The following is a 24,104-nucleotide window of genomic DNA, read 5'->3' as shown; positions in this document are numbered from 1 at the left end:
ATAGTATTTGTGTGTGCGCGCGCACACACACACACACACATATATATATATACTGTGGCGAAATCAGAATTTTTTTTCGGATGGAGCACTCTTCACAGATTTACATAATCCAAGGGGCACTCATATACATAACAAACCAAATATTTAAAAATATTAATTGAAAATAAAGAATTTTTTGAGGGGCTACACCAACCCACATGTATCACTGCCTGTGAATAGAGTAAATAAAATCAAGGTAACTAAAAACAATTAACTTAAAAAAAGCTTAGTAATTTACGCTTGGGTGGGATCCATTTGGGGTGTCAAATTCAGATGTTAGTGCAACATCAATACGGCGTCCAAAGGAATGAAATTTCAACGAACACGCGAAGGAACGAACTCGGTTTCCCTCCTCTCAAGGGTAATTTGATCTTCCGTAGAAAGATACTTTTTTTAGTTTTTCTATTCTGTCCGTGTGGGGGGCGTCTTTTGTCCTGTTAAGTTCAGTCATCTGTTTGAATCTTCTCCAATCAGATGTATCCTCAAAGTTTGACCCCTGGCCCGTGTTGCGGACGGCAATGCCCCACAGCACTCATGAGAGAGAGAGGGGCTCTCTCTCTAGCTAGAGGAAAGACAGGCCAGGGAGTCTTCAGACATGGACCCGGAGATCTAGAGTCCTCTTTCGTTCCTTTTTCTCTCTGTCTCTGTCTCTGTTCCTAATCCCTTCATACGAATCTGCATCTCAATTAATTCAGTTGATTCTAAAGTCGCAGTCTTTTTCTTCAAGAGGATCGATCAATGGGGACTCCCGAATTTCCCGATCTCGGCAGGCATTGCAGCGTCGACGATTGCAAACTGATCGATTTCTTGCCTTTTGCGTGCGATCGATGCGAGCAGGTTCGCTTGTTCTCTCTCTCTCTTTCTATTTTCTTGTACTTATAGTATTCAATATCGTTTCCTAGTTAGTTGCTTGGAAATTCAGGTGATAGCTTGCTTATGCCTCTTCTTTGGTCAATTTTTTATTGGTTTGTTCATCTTAATGGTGCATTGAAGGTTTCATTACAGGACCGTCGACTTAAACTTTTTCTAGTGCCAATTTCTCTTCATCATGGTAGCCTTGATGCGCTCAAGAAGTACCCATCGATGATGTTGGCTAGTAGCACTACTATAATTACGATAGGAAATTCAGTGGAACTGTTAGAATCATATAATTTCCGTGGATGTTTTCTGTTGTTTTGATACTTTAAGTTGGGAGGCATACGCTTTGTCAAGCCTGAGCATATTGCTGGCTATAATGTTAGTAAAGATAATGAACTAAAGATGTTATATGATGAACTAAAGATGTTATGGTGTAGAGTGAAGTCTGTTGGTTGTTTTTGCTGCGGCAGATCGGTTGAAAGGTAAGAATTATGGTTGATCAATCTGAACCACCTTTTTTCTTATTGAGGTTGGGGCGGTTTATATTAGTCAGAACTTGGGAGCGCTTTGCCTTGCTGATTCAATGTTGGTTGACTGGTTCCTTCCTCCTTGTGGAAACCCATTCACTAAGAGGAGCCCTTAGTCAGTGCATGGTTGCCCTAGGACCTAGTGGAGCATCCTATGCTGCTCACTTTTGGGAAAGACATGCCTGGATAAAGGTGCTAAAGTTATTTTGTTCATAATATGTTGGGAAGCCCTTCTAGATTGGTTCCATATTTTTCTTGGTTCTCCATGTGAGTATGTTTTGGGTACTGGCTACAAGATGTGTACAGAAGCCTTGCAACTGCGCAGGAAAGTTTGGTCGATGGGCATTGAGGATGAGAAAATCTCTTGCTTGAGTGAGTTTCTTGATTAAAAAATTATCATAGATATCATTCTGGGGTGTTTATGGACAAAATCTTTCTTAGATATTAATCGTCAAGTTCATTTTCTTTGAGACAAATATTGGCAATTCAAAAATTTTAAAATGTAAACAGTGATAGAAAAATATGAATATATTGATTTTCTAACAAAAATATTGATCATATGATATATGAAATATACCTCAAAAGAAATAAGACATATTAAAAATCATCTTTTTGGAAAAAAAGAAAAGTTGTCACTTTCATTTGTCTTGGGGGAGTAGCATTTTCAGTTTTTGTCATTTTTAATAGATATTGCTAAATTTCCTGCTTCATTTTTTTATTTTCCATTTTTCTTGAAAAGAATGCCGATATTTGTGAGAAGGGGGGGGGGGTGGGGCGGATACTAAGTCAAACTTGAGGACATTTGGATCAAAATACTAATACTGGTTAAATGGACCTTTCCTACCTACATGACTACATTCAACATTCAAGCACCATTATGGTTAAATCTGGGATGTTCGTAGTTTAAGAGAAAAAGGGTTATTTATAAGACAGTGGTAATATAACAAATACTACAAGCAAGATTGAGGAAGATCATATGATGTCCTCCACCCCAGCTATCCCATCTTCTTATCTCACTTAACTACAAAGTACAAATCATCTCCTTGTGAGAATATGCCAGCAGAGTTTGTTCACATAAAGGCAGAGGAAGACATGGTTAAAGGGGCAGGCCCCAACTATGAATCCGCTAATTCCAGGTTGCTGTGTATATAACGTGACAACTGACAAGACATTAGGGCATAGTTGAAATAAACATATTACAAGATGCCACCAATAAGCACCCACACCAAACAGGATCTGGGTTCTGTTATCACCCATATCCATACCCCTTGACTATGATATTTTTTTTCACCTTCCCTCATGTTGTACATTTATAAGCCATCATATATAAACAACATATTAAAAAATAAGAAATCAGAGATTCAAAATAACATAATAAGCATCAGTTACAATTGTAAACTTGAGAATGTTGTAGAATCACACATAACTTTTAACTGAACTTTGGGATCCACCCTTGTACACCATTGCCATGTATGATTAACTGTAGAAAATAAGATAAATCCATGATTCAATGGTGAAAATGAGTAATTTTTTGTTTTTTGCTGTTAGAAACCGAAAAGCCCTCTTTCTCCAAGCCTCCCACTGTTCCCACCACGAGAAAACTTCTCCATCAGCTAGTAGGCTCCCCAAATTGATGATTTCTCTGTCATTTTTGGTGAAAATGCACAAAATCTCTCCCTTCCATGGCTCTTAGAGCGTTTAGAAAGTGAGAGAGAGAGAGGAGCACTGAAAAAAGTATACACTAAAAAGGGCCCTTTTTGCTTTTTACCCCATATCCTATGATACATGAGTGTATTGCCCATATTGTACAATACGGTGCCCATACCATATGATACATGTGATGCGCTTACAATACACGATCGTGTATCGTAAGCATACCGTATAAGTTTTCTAAACCTATACGGTATGTACCATACAAGTACAATACATGTATCATCGGATAACATTGTTTGAGTGTCCAAAGCTGATCTTTTGTCAACCCCTTAATAAACAAGTTTGCCACTTGATCTTCAGTTCTCATAAATTTATGATCAATTTCTTTTTTTCAACTGTTTGCTTAACAAAATGTTGACTTATTTAATGTGCTTGGCCCGACTTTGGTGGATTGGGTCAAATGCCATCTTGATGGCCTTGATTGTCACACAGTAAGAGAAAACATGAAATCCCCTCCCGGATCCCTGTCAATATGCGCCTGACCTATGTGACTTCAGTCGTGGCAGCTGTCATGAATGTTTATTTTCTCTCAACGCTTAACCTTGCAATAACCTTTTGCTTTCTGCTACTTTGGAGACCCATTTTTTGTTCAATAAGAACACCAGACCCTGGGGGTCGAGCTTCCGTTGTCTGAATCCGCTACTCAGTCTACATCATTATAAACAATAAGTTTATGTACATGCTTCTCTTGTGGCTGTTGTTTATAATGAAGATTCATCTCCAACTGTCCTCTTCAGATATCTAGTATTCTCTTAACTACGTCAATATGTCCAGTATGTAGCTCACGTATGAACTAAGATGCCTGATTGATAGAATATACATTGTTTGGCCGAGTAAATGTGAAATACTGATAATGCCACAATATTCAACGTGGTCCTCATGCAAATATCTATCTTGAGCACTTAATTTTTGAAAAAGAATATTTGGAGTGGCTCGAGGTTGCAATCTCTCATACTTGCTTGGTTTAGGATGTCCATTCTATAAATATGCTGATTGCATTCACATATTGCATCCATGTGCATGCTAGTTGGTTCATGTACGAATTCACTTGCAACATAAACTACACAAGCAATGTTTGGTCATGTGATTGAAAGATACAATAGGGCTCCAATTGGCTACCATTATGGAGTCCCATTTCATTTGAGATACCTGTAGTTGAAGCGATATCAGAAGACTTTAAGGATAAATATAAATAGTGAAAGGTAGGTAAAATAGGTTCTAAGCTGTGAGTCAGGTCCTGGAATTAATAGACTTTTGCAATCATTTTTGGGTTGCTCCTGCTTAACCAACCCATAATCACCTTATAAATATTTTGGGCAAGGTGAACCCAAATTATCCCATGCCTAATGAAGTGTAGCCGAGGTTAGCCCTAGACTGACCATTAAGGTGTGGGAGTTTGTATAACCCTTCTCGTAGGTGGAGGTGGGTACCAAGAAGCACAATTGACGTGTCTGGGAGAGAGGCCCTTGCTGCATTGAAGAATATCCTTTAGCAAGCTGAGGAAGAACACAGGTAATAACAAGCCAATTGGAAACCATGAAGAAACATTATGGATAACTTGGCTATTGACTGACTGATGTCAATAGGTGGGTGCAAACCATTGTAGCTGAACAACAAAAAACACACAGGGCTATTGAGAGAGATGATCAACAAGGAGATATCGTTCAAAATATGAAAGCAATTTGTCCTCTAGAAATACACAAACCAGAAGAGAAACAGACTGAGGAGGTATGTGATCCTCCTTATCATCCCTTCACCGCATGGACTTTTTCTTGTTCCATGCTCACCTTCCCATGACTTATCACATTCCCTAGATAAGAGATCTTGGAAGTGCCAAAAACACATTTAAAAAGTTTGGCATGTAGCTTATGTCGCTGTAAAGCCACTAGAACAATTCGTAAGTGGTTGAGGTGCTCTTGTTCCCCCTTGCTGTAAATCAAAATGTTGTCAACGAATACCAATACGAACCTTCGCAAGAAGGGGCGAAGCCACGAAACACATCGTTCATCAGTGACTGAAAGGTGGAAGGCACATTTGTCAGTTCGAAAGGCATGACGATGAACTCTTAGTGCCCGTCGTGCGTGTGGAAAGCGGTCTTAGGAATGTCATCCTTCATCAAACGGATTTGATGATACACAGAGCGCAAGTCTAGTTTGGAGAAAACGCATGCCTCATACAGCTCATCTAGTAAGTTTTCCACAATGGGGATCAGGTACCTGTCTTTGATAGTGATGGCGTTCAACGCGCGATAGTCTACGCAGAAATGCTAGCTTCCATCCTTCTTTTTGACAAGCAAGGCGGGCGAACCAAAGGGGCTGCGACTTGGCTGAATCATCCCTGCTTCCAACATTTCCTGCACAAGTTCTTCGAGGGTCTCTCGCTGTACTTGACTGTAGCGATACAGTCTAGATTTGACAGGTTCGGCTCCCGGTTGTAATTCAATGTGATGTTCATATCCCCTCTCTGGCGACAGCGCCTTTAGGCATGCTAAAAACTGACCCAAACTCCTGTAGCATTTCCTGCAGCGTTTTCTTAAACTCTTCGGAGCCGAATCGGATCTCTTTCTCTTCCGTATGTACCTGCACTTGAGTGGATAGCAGGAGAAAAGAAGCAGACGGTCCCTTCCACAGGTGGACAACTGGTGCTTCTGAACAAGGTCGCCTGGGGCTCGCCTCCAACGTAAATCTTTCGTTCGCGGGGCCCCTAAACTGCATTCTCATGCTCACGAAATCCCATACCACTTCTCCCAATTCGCGCAACCACTGGATGCCTAAGACCAGGTCGGCTCCTGCCATGGCTAAAATGTATAACTGTACAGGGAAGTGAAAACCGTGGATCTCTAACCTTTCCATCTGGCACTTACCCCTGCACCTCAGGGTACTCCCGTCTTCGACCACCACGTCAAAGGCGGGTTGAACCTCCACGTGACAGCCTAGGGCCCGGGCAGATTTCTCACAAATGAAATTGTGAGTCGAGCCCGTGTCTATCAGCACGCTGACTGGCCTCCCTCGCAACTTGCGACTTTTGTAATAGTCCGTCTGCAACAAGACTTTGAATGAAAGATCAACTACAATGTGCTAAACGACCATGCCAAATGGATGACTTATCATACTTTGCTATATTGACTTCACTATGACTGAGAAAAGATGAATCTGAAATACAAGACTTCGACACCTTTGGAGCTTCTTCAATGACGTACATGTCTCCTTTCCGAACACCCTCAACGAATGTCTTCTTGATTCGAGCATCCTTGACATAAACAAAAGAAGGAGTAAACTCAACAGAGGAATGAGTATCATCAATAAGCTTTGACATAGAAATGATATTTTTCTTGATGTTTGGAACAACAAGAACATTCTTTAAAGATATGGAGGAATGAACCATGGATATGTGTGCATTTCCAGTATGTGATATTTTGTGATGGGAACCATCTCCTGTGACAACTGAGCCTTTATCTAAATAAGGGAGAACACTAGAAAGCTTACCTGCATCACCGATCACATGGGTTGCAACACCAGAATGCACACACCATTGTCATTCTTCATTTTGCTTAAGATTGTCTTTAGACAAGGTTGTCATTAAAATCTATTGCACATTGGTAGGAATGTTCGATGCTACAATCGTGTTCGATACAGTTGACCCTGCTGCCTTATTATCACGCCTGACTTGTTTTCTCTTGTTTTGAGGGTTGTGCCAACATTTTGACTTCACATGACCTCTTTTATTGCAGTAAAAACAAGTAGGTATTCTTCTTGGTACATTTGCCTGAGCATTTATATTTGGCGTTGGAAGAATACCTCTCCCCATGCCTGCTTGTGAGTTCCAAACCCCAGAACGGCTTTCTTGCAAAGCATGGGTCCCGGTGATTAACACATTGTGACTGCCAGAAGAAAATAATTCTTGTCGCTGTACACGACTTGCTTCATGTTGAATCAATTTTGCTTTGAGGTCTTCAAAAGAGGGAAGAACATTTAATATCTCTAAAGCAGTGCAGAAAACATCAAAATCTAAACCCAAACTACTCAAAGCCTGCTGTACCTTGTCCTTGTCACAGATTGGGTGCCCGATGATTGCAAGCTGGTCACCGACATTTTTGATTTCATGCATGTATTCCAAAACTGAATGTGTTTCTCGCTTGATATCCTGAAATTGCCTCGAGTTGTTGAAATCTTACTTTCGATACTTGAGAATATGTGGTAGCGAGTACATTCCACAACTCCAGTGTTGAAAGATCATCATCAACGCCCGCCAGAATTTCTTCTGATAATGTGGAGGTGATATATGCTACAAGTGATTGATCATGTGCCATCTACGTTTCATATTCAGGATTAATTTCAGCAACGGTTTCTTGAATTTGCCCTGCAGCATTCTTCACCTCTCGCATGATCCATTCGGGTGGCGTAGGTGTGGTGCCATTGAGATGCCCGTAGAGACGGTGACTCTTGATGAAAGGGACTATTTGACGTTTCCAAGTCAAATAGTTGGTGTGATTCAGCTTTTGGGAGATGAGTTGAGAGAGAAAACTGGATGACAATATGGAAGAATTGCGGTTGTGATGGTCCATGGTTGATTTTGAGGCTAAACGTATGAGGATGAAGGCTTACGGTAGGTACTAGGGTAGACAATAGCAACCAGAAAAACATGGAATTTTATATTAGGGCCGACATCAAGAACAAGGGCTGAGATCAAAGATTTTAGGGTTAGGGCAGAAAAACAGAAATTAGGGCAGAGATTTTAGGGTAGGGCAGAGATCAAAGATTTTAGGGTTAGGTCAAAGATTTTAGGGTTAGGGTAAAAAAACAAAAAGAAATTAGGGCATAAATTAGGGCAGAGATTTTAGGGTTAGGGTAGAAAATAGAAATTAGGGCAGATAATGAAACTTCTTAAGGGACAATCTCAGTGGCAACAACCTGGCTCTGATACCATGTAAGATTTTGAGATATAATGCCAAACCATTGGATGAAATCTTTTGTAGATGCAAGAGGAGAAGAGGAGGAGGTGACTGCACGTGCAATAGAGTGAGAGAAAAAAAAAGAGGGCAACAACCGTGGCCTTCGTCCTTGTCATTAATATAACCTACTTTATGTTACAAGTAAACACAGAAAACAACAAGTATTTACAAGTATGCCACCACCCATTATGTTTGGGTGTGTGGGCAAGATGGATCGGGTCTAGGCAGACCCGATCCAATTCGTACAATCTTAACACCACGTCCTGCTAAAAGTGCCCCGATTGACCGTGTGCAGCCGTTCGTTTTTCTCCTTCACCGTGCGGGCTAATTCGAAGCAGTCCATTAATGTTCGTGGATTCATCGCTTGGACTTCGATGCATATTTCATCCTTCAATCCTGCTAGGAACACGCCGATGAGGGCAGGAAGGGGCCATCCACGCACCATATTCGTCAACGCCTCGAAATGTTCCTGGTATTCCAACACCGTACCCGATTGTTTAATGCTCGACAACTTTACATTGTAGTTGAGATATGCCGACGGCCCAAAGCGCGACGTGAGCTCTTTCACCAAGGTCGCCCAGTCTGGTCTTCCTTGCTACGACACCAACCAACAGTACTAGCGTATTGCCGCACCCTCAAAATAAACGCCGCTTGGCGTATTCTTTCGTCGCCCACGATCCCTTGGCAATCGAAGTACTGTTCGGCGTGGAATACCCAATTGACGGGGTCGTCTTTGGAGAACTACGGAAAATCCATCTTCCTTGGGTGCCAGGCTGCGCCTCCATTCCCTGGCCAACCCTGCTACCTGCGCTCGTCCAACTGGGTCTGATCGGAATCAGGCGACCGTTGCTCAGAGCCTTGTCGCAGGCTTTCACGCAAGAGTGCCGACATCGCCTGCTGCTCCACCATCATGGCCTCTAACCATGCTTCCACTGCGTTCAGGCGTTGATCCATCCCATGCATCCGCCCTTCCAGGCTGCCGATCACCGTTTCCACTTGATTTTTGTGTTGTTCCACCGCTGCAAAGGCGTGTCGCGCAGTGATTCTCTCCGCCATGGTCGCTGGAGCTTTGATACCTAGCCTCAGTCTGACTAACCACCACTACAGCCGCTCGCTGCAGCATTCACACACACAGCCGTAGGAAGCCCAGCTCCTCTTCATGTCAACAATAAGCTTCATTAGGGTTTGATTACCCTTAAGAGGGTTTAAGTACATGACGTGCTGGGTTGGATTGCACACTCTAACTAGACCCGACCCGTACAAAAGAAATTACTAAAGGAAAAACACATGGACAGAAATTAAAAGAAACTGAAATACTTGCGCCTAACATACTGACCAACCCAGTGGCTGAAACCTTTCATTGACACGGAGAGAATATGAGGCACCTGAAGGCTTCAAAAATGGTTCCTAAATTTTCAGGAGAAGGCCCCCTTAGTTGGACTTTTAGGGTAGAATAGTATTTCGAGTGCCACAGGATTCTAGTGGAGCAGACAATGGCTCATGTTGTAGGGCACTTGGAAGGAGCAGCCACTAGATGGTACAGATGGCTATTGGTGCAGCAAGGAAAACCTCCATTGGCACAGTTTGTAGACATGGTGCGATTTGGTTCCTCTAAATAGTTAGATTATAACTTTCAGATATCACAGATCACACAGCAAGGCTCGGTGGTTGAGTTCCATGCTGAATTAGAAGAAATGAATAATATGGTCTGTGGATGACCTGTTGAATGGCCTTCATGGGAGGCTTGGGGGGAGAAATGCACATAGAGGTTCCAGCAGCCATGCCTCAGATTCTATTGGAAAGTTTCTGTTTGGCTCAGATGGTTGAAGAAAACTGTAAGATACGAAGGACATGGTTAAGAGAAGGAAGAGCAGCCAAGCCTCCCACATGGAGGTTGATGATAACCACCAAGGAAGGTAGGGAGATGCCTCCTTCAATTAAAGGGCCTGCTGAAGTAGACAGATATTGGTCAAATGATTAAACCCGGAATAAATCATGGGGAGAAGATGAAAAGGGCTGCAGTTTTAGTTCAACAAGAAATGGAGACTTAGACATGTTTATGACAAACTAAACATGTATTTAATAGGACAGAGGCCAAAAAGTTAGAGATTAAGGACAGTAGCAGCAGAGAAGGGACTCTCAAGATTTCATTTCATGCCATGGCAGTGGATAATGTTCCCCACGCATAGGGAGGAAACTAAAGGTGCATGATATCAGCATTCTCGTAGACCAAGGGTCCACCCATAATTTTCTATGTGAAAAAACTGCTAAGGCTTGGAGATGTGCAGTGAAGGAGCAGCCAGGTTTTATAATGATAGTAGGAAATGGTAGCTCCCTGTTAGGGAAGAAGCCCTCCAAAATTAGTAGAAATACAAGAGCAGAATTTTGATGTAGAACTGTACCCACTCGCTATGGGAGGAGCCAATGCAGTACTTGCCTACTTGGTATTCAACGGCTGAAACAATTGGGCTGTGTTGGGATTTCGTGAAATTGAACATGTTGTTCCAGGGGAAGATGGAGAAAAAGGTATACAGGCTGCCAAGCCAAAGGAGAGGAGTAGGAAGAAAATAAACGAGTGGCTAAACTGGTTAAGAAAAAACTGGAGACATACACTGCTCTTAATGGCAGTTTGTGTTGAAAAGCAGCCCTCTCTGGAACTACTAGGATTCAGCCTGAATTCTTACAGCCTGAATTTGTAAGGATTTTTGATGAACTGAAGGGCTGCCTACAGTCAGGACTTTGGACCATAGAATCAAGGTGGAACTAGGATCGAAACGCTTCATCTTGAGGCCTTAAGTTATATTTACCACAGAAAGGAGAGATTGAAAGACTGATCTGAGAAATATTACAAGAAGGGGGGATTCAACTGAGCTAAGTCTCCCCCAGCTCAGTTGGTAAAGAAAAACGATGGATTCCGGCAGCTTTGCATTGATTATAGGGCGCTCAGCCTCATCACAATCAAGATTGGATACCCCATCCTTTCATATAAGAGTTGTTGGATGAGCTCTATGGAGCAAGGGTCTTTTCTGAGCAGGTTTGAGGGCTGGCTATCATCAAATCTGAATGGCACCTAAAACCATCTTCGAACGTATGAAAGACATAACGAATTTAGAGTAATGTCTGTCGGGCTGACAAATGCCCCCAACCACTTTTCAAGTGTTAATGAATAAAATTTTTCATCCGTACCTAAGAAGGTTTGTGTTGCCTTCTTTGACAGTATATTGATTTACAGCTGGGACAGGAGGAGGTACCCATTTGAAGGAAGTATTAACTCTGCTGCAGTATCATCAGTTTTATGCTAAGGCATCAAAGTGCTTATTTGGCAGTGATCAAGGGACTTAGGCCACATGATCTCGGATGAAGGAGTTCTAGTACAGGGAGACAAGGGAGCTGCAATTAAAGAATGGGAGTACCCAAAGGTCTGAAGAGATTAAAGGCTTTTCTAGGACTGGCAAGATATTACTGCAGATTTGTAAGGAACTTTGGAATGATCTCTTCTCATCGTCATGCTAAAAAAGGATCAGTTTGAATGGCAAGAAGGAAAAATGGCCTTTAGAAAAACTGAAAGAGGCATCATCAGTGCTTCTATGCTGACCTACCTTATTTTAATCTACCATTTGTTCTAGAAACTGCTGCACCAGAAGTGGGATTAGAGCTCTTCTGAGCCTAGGACATCAACGCATTGCCTATTTCAGTCAAGCAATGGGAGAAATCTTCAAGGGGATATCATTATATGTATGATAATTAAAAGATACACACACACACACACAGAGAGAGAGAGAGAGAGAGAGAGAGGCAGTTGGATGAGACAAGATTCTGGTTATCATTTGACATTTCCTTTTTGGGTTCCAGACTTTTGGGTTCCAGACTTCCACTTAATGTTCTTGTACATGCTTTTCTCACTTCTACATCATCAAAATATCTGATCTAAGATCAGATTAGAGAGTGAGAGTGAGAGAGGGTCCTGTCCAGAATCCAGTATCTCGGGTCAGAAAGATCAGTGGTTATCATGTGATTGTTTTTTTTGGGAGACCAGCTAATATTTGTATGTCCATACTTTGAGGTATGGTAGTGGCATGTGAGGTAGATAAAAGATTTCATATGCCTTCCAAGTCTTGCCATTTGGATAGAGAATGGGATATTGTACGCAAAATGCATTAATATTTTCCTTTTCTTATTGTAATAGGTCTGTCATCATCACGAACTTGAACTTTAGTAGTATCAAGAAGACAAGAACATTTACCTCAGGAGAAGATGATGATGGAGCTTGTTAAAATAGATTGTAATGGGGAACCGGGTCCATATCTGGACCCGGTCCCATGGGGCACGGGTACCGAGGCTGGCTCGGTACCCTAGGCGGCACTCTTTCTCTCCCTCTTATATATTCTTCACTTACGTGTAATTGTTGAGTTAAGTGAATAGATTTTCTCTCCTAGGGTTGCGGTGGTGCACCTAGGTTAGAGCTTCCCCATGGTTTTTTCCTCTTTCTGAGGTTTTTTCACGTATACCGTGTGTTCCTTTCTTCTTCCTTCGTGTGTTGCGTGTTTCTACATGGTATCAGAGCCAGGTTCGTGAGATCGTTCGTTTGCATCTCGTGTTTCCGCCGTCGTCCCTGCGCCGCTGCTGCCTTTGGAGTTTTTTTTTTCGGCCGCCGTTGGGGTTTCCTGCGCCGCCAGTTTCCGCGCAGCCGCTGTCGAAGTTCTTTCTGCGCCGCCGCCGTCGGACGATCCAGCGCCGCCGCCGTCGGACGATCCAGCGCCGCCGCCGGTTGCCTTCTGAAGTTTCCGCTGCCGTGGGTGTCTCTCTTTTCCGCCGTCGGACGATCCAGCGCCGTCACTCCTCTCGCCGTCGCCTTGGTTTCCGTGTGGCGATGGTGTTTCAGCCGCTGCTGTGTCGTCTTGTTGCTGCCTGGTGTTGCGTCTGACTTGACTGCTTGTGATGGCGGAAGAGATCGCACCTAAAAGTGATGTAACCTTTGACGCGGGCAGCGCTCCCAAGAGCGAGAACTTGTCGGTCCAGGTCACGCCCATTCGTCTGACTAAAGACAACTATTTCTCTTGGTCTGCTGCTCTCGAGATTGGGATAACGAGCCTTGGTCGTCTCCCCTATATCACAGGCGACAAACCGACGCCCAGCAAAACTGATCCTCAATGGGCGACTTGGGTGTTGGAAGACAGTCAGGTTAAGGTGTGGATCATCAGCTCTGTGTCCGCTGATATTCAGCCTCTTATTATGCGGAAGCCGACTTCGTTTGATATGTGGACTGTGCTTGCGAGGATGTATGGTCGCAAGAAAAGGGTTCTGCGTACGTACCAGATTAAACGCAGTATTTATTCTCTGAAACAGGGTGACTTGTCCGTTGCCTCCTTCTATGCAGCCCTGAAAACTAAGTGGGAGGAACTTGATTATCATGTGAATGATAACTGGGACTGTGGTTCCGATCATGCCCGGTACTGGGAAAAGGAATGGATGGACCGGACGTTCCTTTTCCTTGGAGGTTTGCGTGATGAATTTGAATCCATGTGGAGTCAAATTCTCAACTGTGATGAGATTCCTGGAATAGAAGATGTATATGCCAGAGTGGAATCCGAGGAACAAAGACGCCAAGTGATGCAGATTGACCCCAGTCATGGGAGTGGTCCCTCGGCCTTTGTTAGCCGTTCTTCTGTGCCTGGCCAGCGCCCTGTTAGGCGATGTACCCATTGTCACAAGTCAGGACATTCTGTTGACTTTTGTTGGGATCTTCACCCTGAGAAGAGACTTGTTCGTGGTCGCCCTCCGTCTAGTCGGCGAGGTTCTCTTGTGCAGGACTCAAATCAGAGTGGTTCTTCAAGTGGTGAAAAGTCGAGGCTTTCCCCGGATCAAATCAAGGAACTACAAGCTTATATCAGTCATCTTTCTACTACGTCAGAGGACACATCTACGTCTGATGGAGCTAAGTTAGCTCAGGCTCTTGTTGCTACTAGTGATCAAGGTAATTCCTCTCTCGGTGATTGGATTGTTGACAGTGGGGCTACTCATCATATGACCAGAGACCCTAAGATGTTTCAAGAATACAAGTTGACTTCTGGGCAGCAGCGTGTTTCTATGGCTGATGGTTCTTCTATTTTTGTGGCTGGAAAAGGGAGTTTATCATTACTGAACAAATATTGTCTTCATAATGCCCTGCACGTTCCCAATATTCCCGTAAATTTGTTATCTGTCAGCAGTATTACCAAAGAGCTAAACTGTAATCTAATATTCTCTGCTGATCGTTGTTTCCTGCAGGACTTGGGGACGGGGCAGAAGATTGGGATTGGTTCGGCTATTGATGGTCTCTACAGAATGCCAGTACAGGTTGCTTCTGCTTTGATTTCAGCCACCAGTGGACAGTTGTCTGGCGTGGAGGACAGATCCGTTATTATGCGCTGGCACGAGAGACTTGGTCATCTTCCTTAAACAGTTGTTTCCTAAGATGTTTCAGTCTGTTTCTTTGGACACCTTCGCCTGTGAAGTGTGTCAGTTGTCTATGCATGTTAGGGCCTCGTACCCTATTTCGTTCAATAAAACCAGCCGTCCATTTGCTTTGGTTCACTCTGATGTTTGGGGTCCTTCGGGAGTACCCACTTGTCGTGGTTTTCATTATTTCATGACTCTTATTGATGATTACTCTCGGTGTACGTTCGTGTATTTGTTGAAAGAACGCAGTGAAGTTCCCGGCATTGTCAAAAACTTCGTTGCATTTGTTGAAACTCAATTCCAGACCTCTGTTCAGGCCCTTCGTACTGACAATGCTCGAGAGTATGTCTCCCAATCCCTTGATGACTTCTTGCGAAGCAAGGGTATTATACATGAAACATCCTGTAGCTACACACCTCCTCAGAATGGCGTGGCTGAAAGGAAGAACCGTCGTTTGTTAAATGTCACCCGGGCCATTATGTTTCAACGTCGTGTCCCTAAGCGGTACTGGGGTGATGCACTTCTCACTAGTGCTCATCTCATTAACCGTATGCCTACTCGTGTGTTGAATGGTCATTCCCCTTATTCTGTTTTGTGGCCTACTCAGAATCCCTGGCCTTTGACCCCTCGGGTGTTTGGGTGTGTTTGCTTTGTCCATGATCATAGTCCCACTCTCAAGAAACTTGATCCTCGGTCCATCAAAGCGGTCTTTTTGGGGTATTCCTCCACCCAGAAGGGATACAAGTGTGTCGATCCTAGCACTTCCAGAGTATATGTCTCCAGGGATGTTACCTTTCATGAACATGAGGCATACTTTCCTGCGAATCCTCTTCAGGGGGAGTGTCTAGGTGAGAGAGTGGAAGAGTATTCTTCGCATCAGTTGATTCAGTTCACGGATTTCTTGGATTACACGACTAGTTCTCCGAGTGTGGTAGACACAGTCAGTGAGGACAGAGACAGTCAGATGGAGGGGGGCCCTGTGGAAGAACAGTCCCGTGATCATTTGTTTGGTCAGGTATACAACAGGAAGAAGAAGGATGTGATGGAGGTTGTTGATGTTACCAATCCCAATCTTGTGAGCTCCCCGGATGATCCAAGTCCAATGAATGAAGATCTTCCCATAGCCCTGCGCAAAGGCACCAGGTCATGTACTTCTCATCCTATTCAGAGATTTGTTTCATATGCTAAACTCAGTAAAGACTATAAGTGCTTTATTACCTCTTTATCTATGGCTGTTATTCCCAGGTCAGTGGAAGATGCCAGGGAGGATCCTAAATGGCTACAGGCCATGACAGAGGAGATGGACGCCCTGGCAAAGAACAATACGTGGGAGGTTGTTGATATTCCCAAGGGAACTCACTTAGTTGGTTTCAAGTGGGTGTTTACTGTGAAGTACAAACCTGATGGCACTGTAGAACGCTATAAAGCTCGTCTCGTTGCAAAGGGGTTTAGCCAGAAATATGGGATTGACTATCTTGAGACGTTCGCTCCCGTTGCTAAACTGAAGACAGTAAGGGTCATCTTAGCTCTGGCAGTGCAAAAGAAGTGGAGCATGGACCAACTTGATGTCAAGAACGCCTTCTTGAATGGCCACCTTGAGGAAGAAGTCTATATGAGCATGCCGCCTGGATATGTGCAGAACGGAAAGTGTTGTTATCTCAAGAAAGCATTGTATGGTCTCAAGCAGTCCCCTAGAGCGTGGTTTGAAAGACTAAGGGTTGTGATGAAGACTAATGGATATAAACAGGGAAATGGTGATCACACCCTCTTCATCAAGCAGAGAAATGGTCTGGTGAGCCTTCTACTTGTATATGTTGATGATATGATTGTCACAGGTGATGACGAAGAAGAAAAAAGGAAGATGAAAGAAACATTAGCTGCTGAATTCGATCTCAAAGATCTGGGTAAATTGAGGTATTTTTGGGAATTGAGATCGCACGATCTGAGACTGGACTTGTTATGAGCCAAAGGAAATAGACTTTGGATCTTCTAAAAGAGACATGTAAACTGAGATGCAGGCCCTTTCTTACTCCAATGGAGTCTGGCACAAGGATAAGTATCAAAACTGGGACGATCTTGGATGAGGAAGGAAAAGGGAGGTATCAGCGGCTGGTTGGTAAACTCATTTATCTCACTCTTACTCGCCCGGATATTACGTATGCTGTGGGTGTGTTAAGTCAGTTTATGCATGCCCCTACTGATTGTCATTGGAAAAGTGCTGAAAGAGTATTGGGATACTTAAAGAATGACCCAGGGAAAGGACTGCTCTATACTCGACAAGGTCAACTCAGCATTGAAGGATACTCTGACGCCGACTGGGCAGGATGCACAGATACTAGAAGGTCTACCACAGGATACTGCATCTTTCTTGGAGGTAACCTGGTGGTATGGAGAAGTAAAAGACAAGAAGTTTGTTCCAGGTTCAGTGCTGAGGCTGAATACAGGGCGGTTGCTATGGGGGTTACAGAAATGTTATGGCTCAAAATTCTTTTAGCAGATATTGGGGTGAAAATGGAAGAGAAGATAAGGATGTATTGTGACAACAAGTCGGCTATTAACTTGGCAAACAATCCAGTCCTGCACGACAGAACCAAACATGTGGAGATCGATCGCCACTTCATACGGGAACGCATAGATTCAAAGGAGTTGATCCTAAGTTGCTGATGTCTTAACTAAGTCTTTATGTACATCTCAATTTGAGAAAAATGTTAGCAAGCTTGGCATGTTTGACATGTATGCCAAGCTTGAGGGGGAGTGTTAAAATAGATTGTAATGGGGAACCGGGTCCATATCTGGACCTGGTCCCATGGGGCACGGGTACCGAGGTTGGCTCGGTACCCTAGGCGGCACTCTTTCTCTCCCTCTTATATATTCTTCACTTACGTGTAATTGTTGAGTTAAGTGAATAGATTTTCTCTCTCCTAGGGTTGCGGTGGTGCACCTAGGTTAGAGCTTCCCCGTGGTTTTTTCCTCTTTCTGAGGTTTTTCCACGTATACCGTGTGTTCCTTTCTTCTTCCTTCGTGTGTTGCGTGTTTCTACAGAGCCGGTGATTCAGAAGGTGATCTACGAGTGTATGCCAGTGGGGAGGTCTTGGAATTTAGTAGCCATTAGCCAAAGTGGGTGAACTTAGAGGTTGAAGAGGTATGACTCTAGAAGAAAAAGAGGAACAAATAACGACAGAGGTCTCCTTATTCAATGTGAAAGTAAGATGTGGTGTTGGAGATTATGGAATGGACACAAAGAAAGGTATATTTGTACGTAATGCTCTCAATAAGAGATAGTGTCATAACACTTATGCTCTTATTGTTTTTTGGGATATCCAATAAAAATACATTTGATAGTCTGAGCAGCCAATTTTGTCATGGTTAAGTCCAGACTCCAAACTTATGAAGAAGACAAACACATCCAAAGACTTGATAGAAGAAGGGAAAAGGAGACTGAGGATATATATTTGAAAGGGGACTTGTTCTCCCAAAAAGGATGTGGGCATATGGTTAATTAGGTAATAAGCTACCAAAATTGCGTTGTCCTTAAAAGATGCAGATGTGTTTGGTTGAAGTATTATGGTGTGGGAGCATTAAGAAGATGTCTATGGTAGTGTGGTTCCTTTTTGCAACTCCATTTGGTTGAGAGGTATAGACACATGTAATCTACTGTTGGATTCAACAATTATGATAAAATTGCAACAAACATTGGTTTTGAGCTCAAGAGCATTATTAGAGTAGATGATCTTGAAATAGGAATCAAAGTAAACTTTTATTTCAATGTCAAATGTTTTAAGAACCAGAGAAACTTTAGATCTTTTCTTTATGTCCAGTACAGTTTTGAAAAGTCATCAACAATGACTAAGTAAATGACATTGAGTCCGACTTGGAACCCTACTAAGGCCACATACATCGAGATGAGGTTCAAACAATCTATGACTCGATGGACTTTGACTGTAAGGAGAAAGAACTCCTATGATATTTCCTCAATTTTGAAGAGGAAATATGTGGGATGACTTAACGAAGTTTTGGTAAAGGAAGATGACCAAGATGAAGATGCCACTGAAAAGACTAGAAGAAGATTTAATTGCAGAATTGATCACTCTCTCTAGTTGAGTTAGAAGGTAGACATCACCTTCGTCATGGCATCTACCAATCCTCATCTTCATCAACAAATCCAAGAGCATACCACATAGGGGTCAACTATCACCTGACAATTTAGCTCCTTAGTAATGAGACTAACAAACAATAAACTCTAAGTTAATGAAGGAACATACAACACATTAGTAACACATTAACCACTGCAAAGGAGATATGAAATATTTTCTTAACCCACAAACAATGTTTTAAAACCTAGTGATTGCAGGTTTCAACTCCTCCATTCTTTACTTGTGACTTGGTGGGTCAACTCGATAACTTGGGTTAGGTTATACTAACTATTGTTTTTGACGTATAGCTTGTCATCTAAATATAAGAAGGTTGTAGAATAACTTGATTGTGTACGTAATTTAGAAATAGGTTAGCTTAACATCAAGTACAGTAGTAACTAAGTTAGATTTACTCATGTGATAAGATGAAACCCGATAATTAAGCTTAATCAACTTTTTTGGGTGAGCAGATGGCTAACAACTCACCGCAATAAAAAGAAGCTCGAAGGCCTCCCCCCATTCCCCCCTACCTCTAAGGTCATGGGCTACGTCGAAGACTTGGATGGGGTACAGTACACCCTTCAATGAGTACCGTGATCCCACCATTTGCAGTCTCAGGGGAGTAGCACCCATGAAAATCGAACTGACAACGCCACCATCTATGCGCCGTTTACCCGACCAACTATGCTACACCTCTTGGAAAGCTTAATCAACTTTACTTTCAATTGGCAATATGCAAAATTAACCAATGAAAAATAATATAAATTTTTATAGTCTAATAAGTTAGATGACTCATGTCAAACATAGGTAATTAACCTAGTTAGTAACCAATTATTCATGTTGATTACAGAACACAAAGTTTATCATCAGACTGCACCGAGTCAGACGTGTTTTGGCCAAGTCAAACAGCGCTTCAGCCAGGTCAAATAGAGTTTCGGCTGAGTCAAGACAAGTTAAGCCTATATACATGGGTGAGTCAAGCTAAGTTTTAATCATAAACAAGTCCCCTATTGGGTTGACCAGGTAGGGGTCGAATTGAGCCGAGTCAACTTGTTGACTTAGCAAGTTCTGAAGTACTGCCCACAAGTGAAGACAACTCGCATTAGTTAACACAACATTCAAATGATCATTAGAAGATTTTTAGAAAAATTTTGTGGGTTTCCACAAAGATGTCTAGAGTTACAAGAATCTATAATCTATCTAATTACTTTTATGAGTTATGATATGGTACCTCCTGCAGAACATGCAACAGTAGCAACTACAGGAGCATTGGTTCCTCGAGAAGGGTGGGATAACAACTCATCATACTCTGCATGACTAATAGTGATTATGGGTCTCTGCATCTGGAATGGTAACCTAAGCCTTGGGAGTTTGTGGCTTAAATGATGAGAATGGTGGTTGACCATTTTTATCTCAGCACCTGCTTTCAAGATGTCCAAGTGTAGTACAATCAGTACACTGGAACTTATATCTGCCTCCGACTTATCTCTTGAATCTTTTGAAATGCACCTTGTCCTCGCCAATGAGATGGCAAGGGCATATGTCTAACACTCAGGCTGAGAATCTACTTAAGTGATTATAGGCTTCAGAAAGAGTGGCGACATTAGATCCAGTCAGCATTTGCTCCTTAACAACAAAATAATTGGATGACAAGTCAGTGAGAAATCTGACAACTGTTGTTTTCCATGGACCTTTTGTTTTGTGAAAGATAACTGTCTATGTGCATTCAGTCTCTCAGAAGCAGACTTAAAGATATATGGAATTGAGTTATGGTCTGATCCCCTTACGGATCCTGATACATCCCCTGCTTAACTTTTGTAAGATATGGCTCACATTAGTTTCATGTGAGTGGGTTTCACAATGACGATCCAGCATTTGCTTTTCAGTCATATAATGGATAAGTCCATCTGCCATATGGGGCTGTACACTATTCATTATCCATGACGTAACAGTATCATTGACTGATTATCATGGGGCATATTTTCCATCCTTTCAGCAAACTAAGGCTTCAATGAAAGACAGACATAAGAAAAAAAAAAGCATGAGACCATCGTGCATAATTTGTATAATCTAATTTAACAAATGAACCATAAAGGTTTGTAAAAAAGCTTTATATTCTCCTAAAGCTTCTACTTTTTGTTCAACATGGTGAACTTGCAAATCAGCCATGGTCCACAAAAATTCTGAATTCAACTAATCAAATATACCAACCGAAAGGAAGGCACATTGCTCACAACTTTACACAGTAACTTTTAAGAAAATATGGATACTTCTTATGACTGCATCCACAACTCAGATCCTTTCTTAAAGAGTTCTTTGAACAGGAGACGAGCACTCAACTTTAAATCAATTCTCTAATATGGTGCATGCAGACTACTATTTTAATTCTGTATGAGGGCCAACAGCAGTTCCCATCCAGGATCTGCTGATATCATCACATACGTGGATGCATAAACAGCAATCTACATTAATGACTGCATTTATTTCAACTGTTAACTGATTACCCGAAAAGAAAAAAGTTAATGCTCCATCTGAATAGATTTCAGAGCAATGCAGCTTCAGGATATTTTTAGACCACTCTAATAGTAAGTAAACTTTTGTTTTTTGAACCCCAGGTCTGAATCATGATAGGCGGAATAAGATTTTGACTTCCAGCCAAAAAAAAGAGAAAAAGCTGTCTTTGGACTCAAGTCTCAACTATGTGTCTGAAACCGATCCCAGATCTGATATTTCAACATGCCAATCTGGTTTTGTCAGAAACTAAATCTAAGATGACTAGATCTGCTACAAGAAGAAGGCAAGAGTTAGATCAGACTGCAGTTTTCTCCAGTGATGACTTCTGATCAGGTTTCCGCGGGATGCTTGATATGCTAGGTGTTTTTTTTTTCTGCAGCACAGGGAATTGTGAAGAAATGGTTCTGGTCTGCATTCTCGGGTGGTGGGGTTTGTGGGGGTGTCTGAGAGAGAGAGAGAGAGAGAGAGAGAGAGAGAAGAGAAGGTTGTGGGTGGAAAGCGGGAGAACGGGGGGAGAGACAAGCCTGGTCCACTTAGCCTCCAGTGGCATCCCGCAACCCAAATCAATGTCTCCTCATGCCATCAGAACGTAGCACCCCTGGGAATCGGACAAGGGATATGCCTACAATGCACCACCCTGCCCACCAAGTTATGCTACATATCATTTGGCAAGGAGAGGAAATAGAAAAGGACTATTTGCTTTCACTAACCCTAATCCCTGATTAAGTAGAGATTAGTGTAAGCAGTTACAGGATGGTCCACACTATTTCAGAAATTACTTAAACAGACTTGAGATAAATATCAAATATTCAATCTACCTCTCGAATATACCATTATTTCTTTCAAAACATCACAAGTCAAATCTCCTCACCATTCTTATGTTTTCATTTGACCTTCATAGAACATGTAAGTTTCCAAAATTAAGTTGGAAAAAAGGAAACAAATTCTACAATTTTCTTTGAACTTAAAACTAAAAAGAACTCTTAGATTCTTAATCATGATATTATAAATCTTGTCATATTTCATGTAGCAAACAAATAGAAATAAAAATGAACATTGAAGGATGGTCATTAGAATCTTCACATCTGTTGAGTTCAACCGACAGGCTAACAAGAGAAAGAGAGAGTGAATGTCCCACAGGCTGACCAAGCCTGTGATATATATTTGTACTTCTGATTTTCATGTTTCATTGTGAAATCAATTTCCATTCTTTGTTAGGATTTTCTGTCCAGCATGAACTTGTCTGCAAGTGTTCCTGAATTTTTGAGATTTAAACTACTGAAATACACCACCTATACATTGTGTAACCAGTATTGTATCTTGAGCAGGTTTTCTGTTTGGAGCACAGGACTTACAGCAAACATAACTGCCCAACTGCAGACCGTCAGGATGTCACTGTCCTTGTTTGCCCACTTTGTGCTAAGGGTGTCCGCTTGGTTCCCAATGAAGACCCTAACATTACATGGGCCACACATGTTAACACTGACTGCGACCCCTCCAATTATCAGAAAGTCACAAAGAAGCCACGTTGTCCAGTTGCAAATTGCAAAGAAATACTGACTTTTTCAAATAAGATCAGATGTAGGGACTGTAACCAGGAACACTGTCTGAAGCACCGGTTTGGGCCTGATCATAAGTGTCCAGGGCCCAAGACTCCAGCTTCCTTTGTGGGGTTTCTCAGGAAGAATCAAAGAGCAGAACCTCAATCTACTCGGAAAGCAGCGAAAGCAGAGCCACAGTCTGCATGGGCCACAGGACTCATGAATGCTGCTTCGAGTATGCGTGCCTCTGCAGAAGCAGGTATTTCAAAATTGAGCAGTGCGACCAGCCAGGCCATTCAGAAGGCGAGGGATGGTGTCCTTCCTTCATGGGAAGCTAGAGGATCTAGCAATGGCAGTAGCAGCAATAATGGAAGTGGCAACCAGGCATCAATAGAGCAGTGTCTTCAGTGCCAGGCAAGATTTTCATCTGTCTCAAAGTTGATAGAGCATGTTGAGAAGGCTCATGAACGTGGCAGTGGGAGAGTCGCAGTTGGAGAGATCCTGGATGTGTGCCCCAAGTGCAACAGAGAGTTTCAGGATCCAGTTTCTTTGGTTCAGCATGTGGAAAGAGATCACAGAGGAAGTTCAACTACTTAGTGCACTTTTAAAGCTTGCTTGGTATCATTCTTTGGTGCCTTCCTGATTGATTTAATAGTCAATTTTCTTGTGCTTCAAATGGTAAAAAAAATGCACTAAGAAGATTCAAATCCAGATTCCATGCAGACTGCCATCCATCCGGATTTTCTTCTGGTCAAACAGAATTGCTAGGAATAACAGATTGTGTACTTTGTGCTTGTGCTGTTAATAGGCAATCTTCTGCCCCTCCACAGGAAGCTCCTTCTGCACTTTGGGTCGAAGGCACCTAACTCTGATCAAACTTGGAATTTATGTGCAGTGCAATTGGCCGGTACGATGGAAAAAAAATATGTGAATGTTATGTTGTCTAACATTTGTAGAGATCTAGATCGAGTGAAATAATTGTTTTTCTATTGCATGTTCGAGGGTAGGATACACTTATCCTGTGAGTGAAGTTCATCCTGCCCATTCCTGAACCATGGTTCGCATCATTTACTGCACATGGTTGGTGCCCAAAGATGGGTTGAGATAATCTTCTGTATAACTTTTGTGGTGGTGAAATTGCTTGCCTTTGGGATGCCTAACTCCGGGGAACATCAGCGTTGTAGATTCTGGGACTGTGGGTGTAAATTGTGACCCTCCAATTCACTCCTTAGGGTGTGTTGGTGGCTGATTTTTCTCCCAAGGTAAAATGCAGCTTCTCTGAAAGTTTGGCGCTAGGAGGGGCCCGTCCAACTAAAAATCTATGAACGGCGTAGAAAGACGTGGAAAAGTCATTTATGGATGACTTCGCTTTACTTGTTTCCTTTTCTGG

The 24,104-nt window shown here is 42.4% G+C and overlaps 1 protein-coding gene across 2 annotated transcripts; it reads left to right on the top strand.

Annotated features, from left to right (window-relative positions):
- Positions 1–296: 296 nt before the first annotated feature.
- LOC116255473 (zinc finger AN1 and C2H2 domain-containing stress-associated protein 16-like) lies at positions 297–23,874 on the top strand. 2 transcript variants are annotated; one of them, XM_050078540.1, is made up of 3 exons: positions 297–400; positions 753–876; positions 22,502–23,874. In XM_050078540.1, exons 2-3 carry the CDS (start codon positions 778–780, stop codon positions 23,309–23,311), a joined length of 909 nt encoding a protein of 302 aa, XP_049934497.1. In that variant the 5' UTR covers positions 297–400; positions 753–777; the 3' UTR covers positions 23,312–23,874. The 2 variants fall into 2 exon arrangements, with proteins under 2 accessions (XP_049934497.1, XP_049934496.1); XM_050078539.1 differs by lacking the exon at positions 297–400 and adding an exon at positions 544–653.
- The last annotated feature ends 230 nt before the right edge of the window (positions 23,875–24,104 follow it).

The sequence above is a fragment of the Nymphaea colorata genome, chromosome 6 (assembly GCF_008831285.2).
Source record: "Nymphaea colorata isolate Beijing-Zhang1983 chromosome 6, ASM883128v2, whole genome shotgun sequence".
NCBI classification, from domain to species: Eukaryota; Viridiplantae; Streptophyta; class Magnoliopsida; order Nymphaeales; family Nymphaeaceae; genus Nymphaea; species Nymphaea colorata.
The sequence above is the reverse complement of the archived record's forward strand: the minus strand, read 5'-3'. Positions and strand labels throughout refer to the sequence as shown.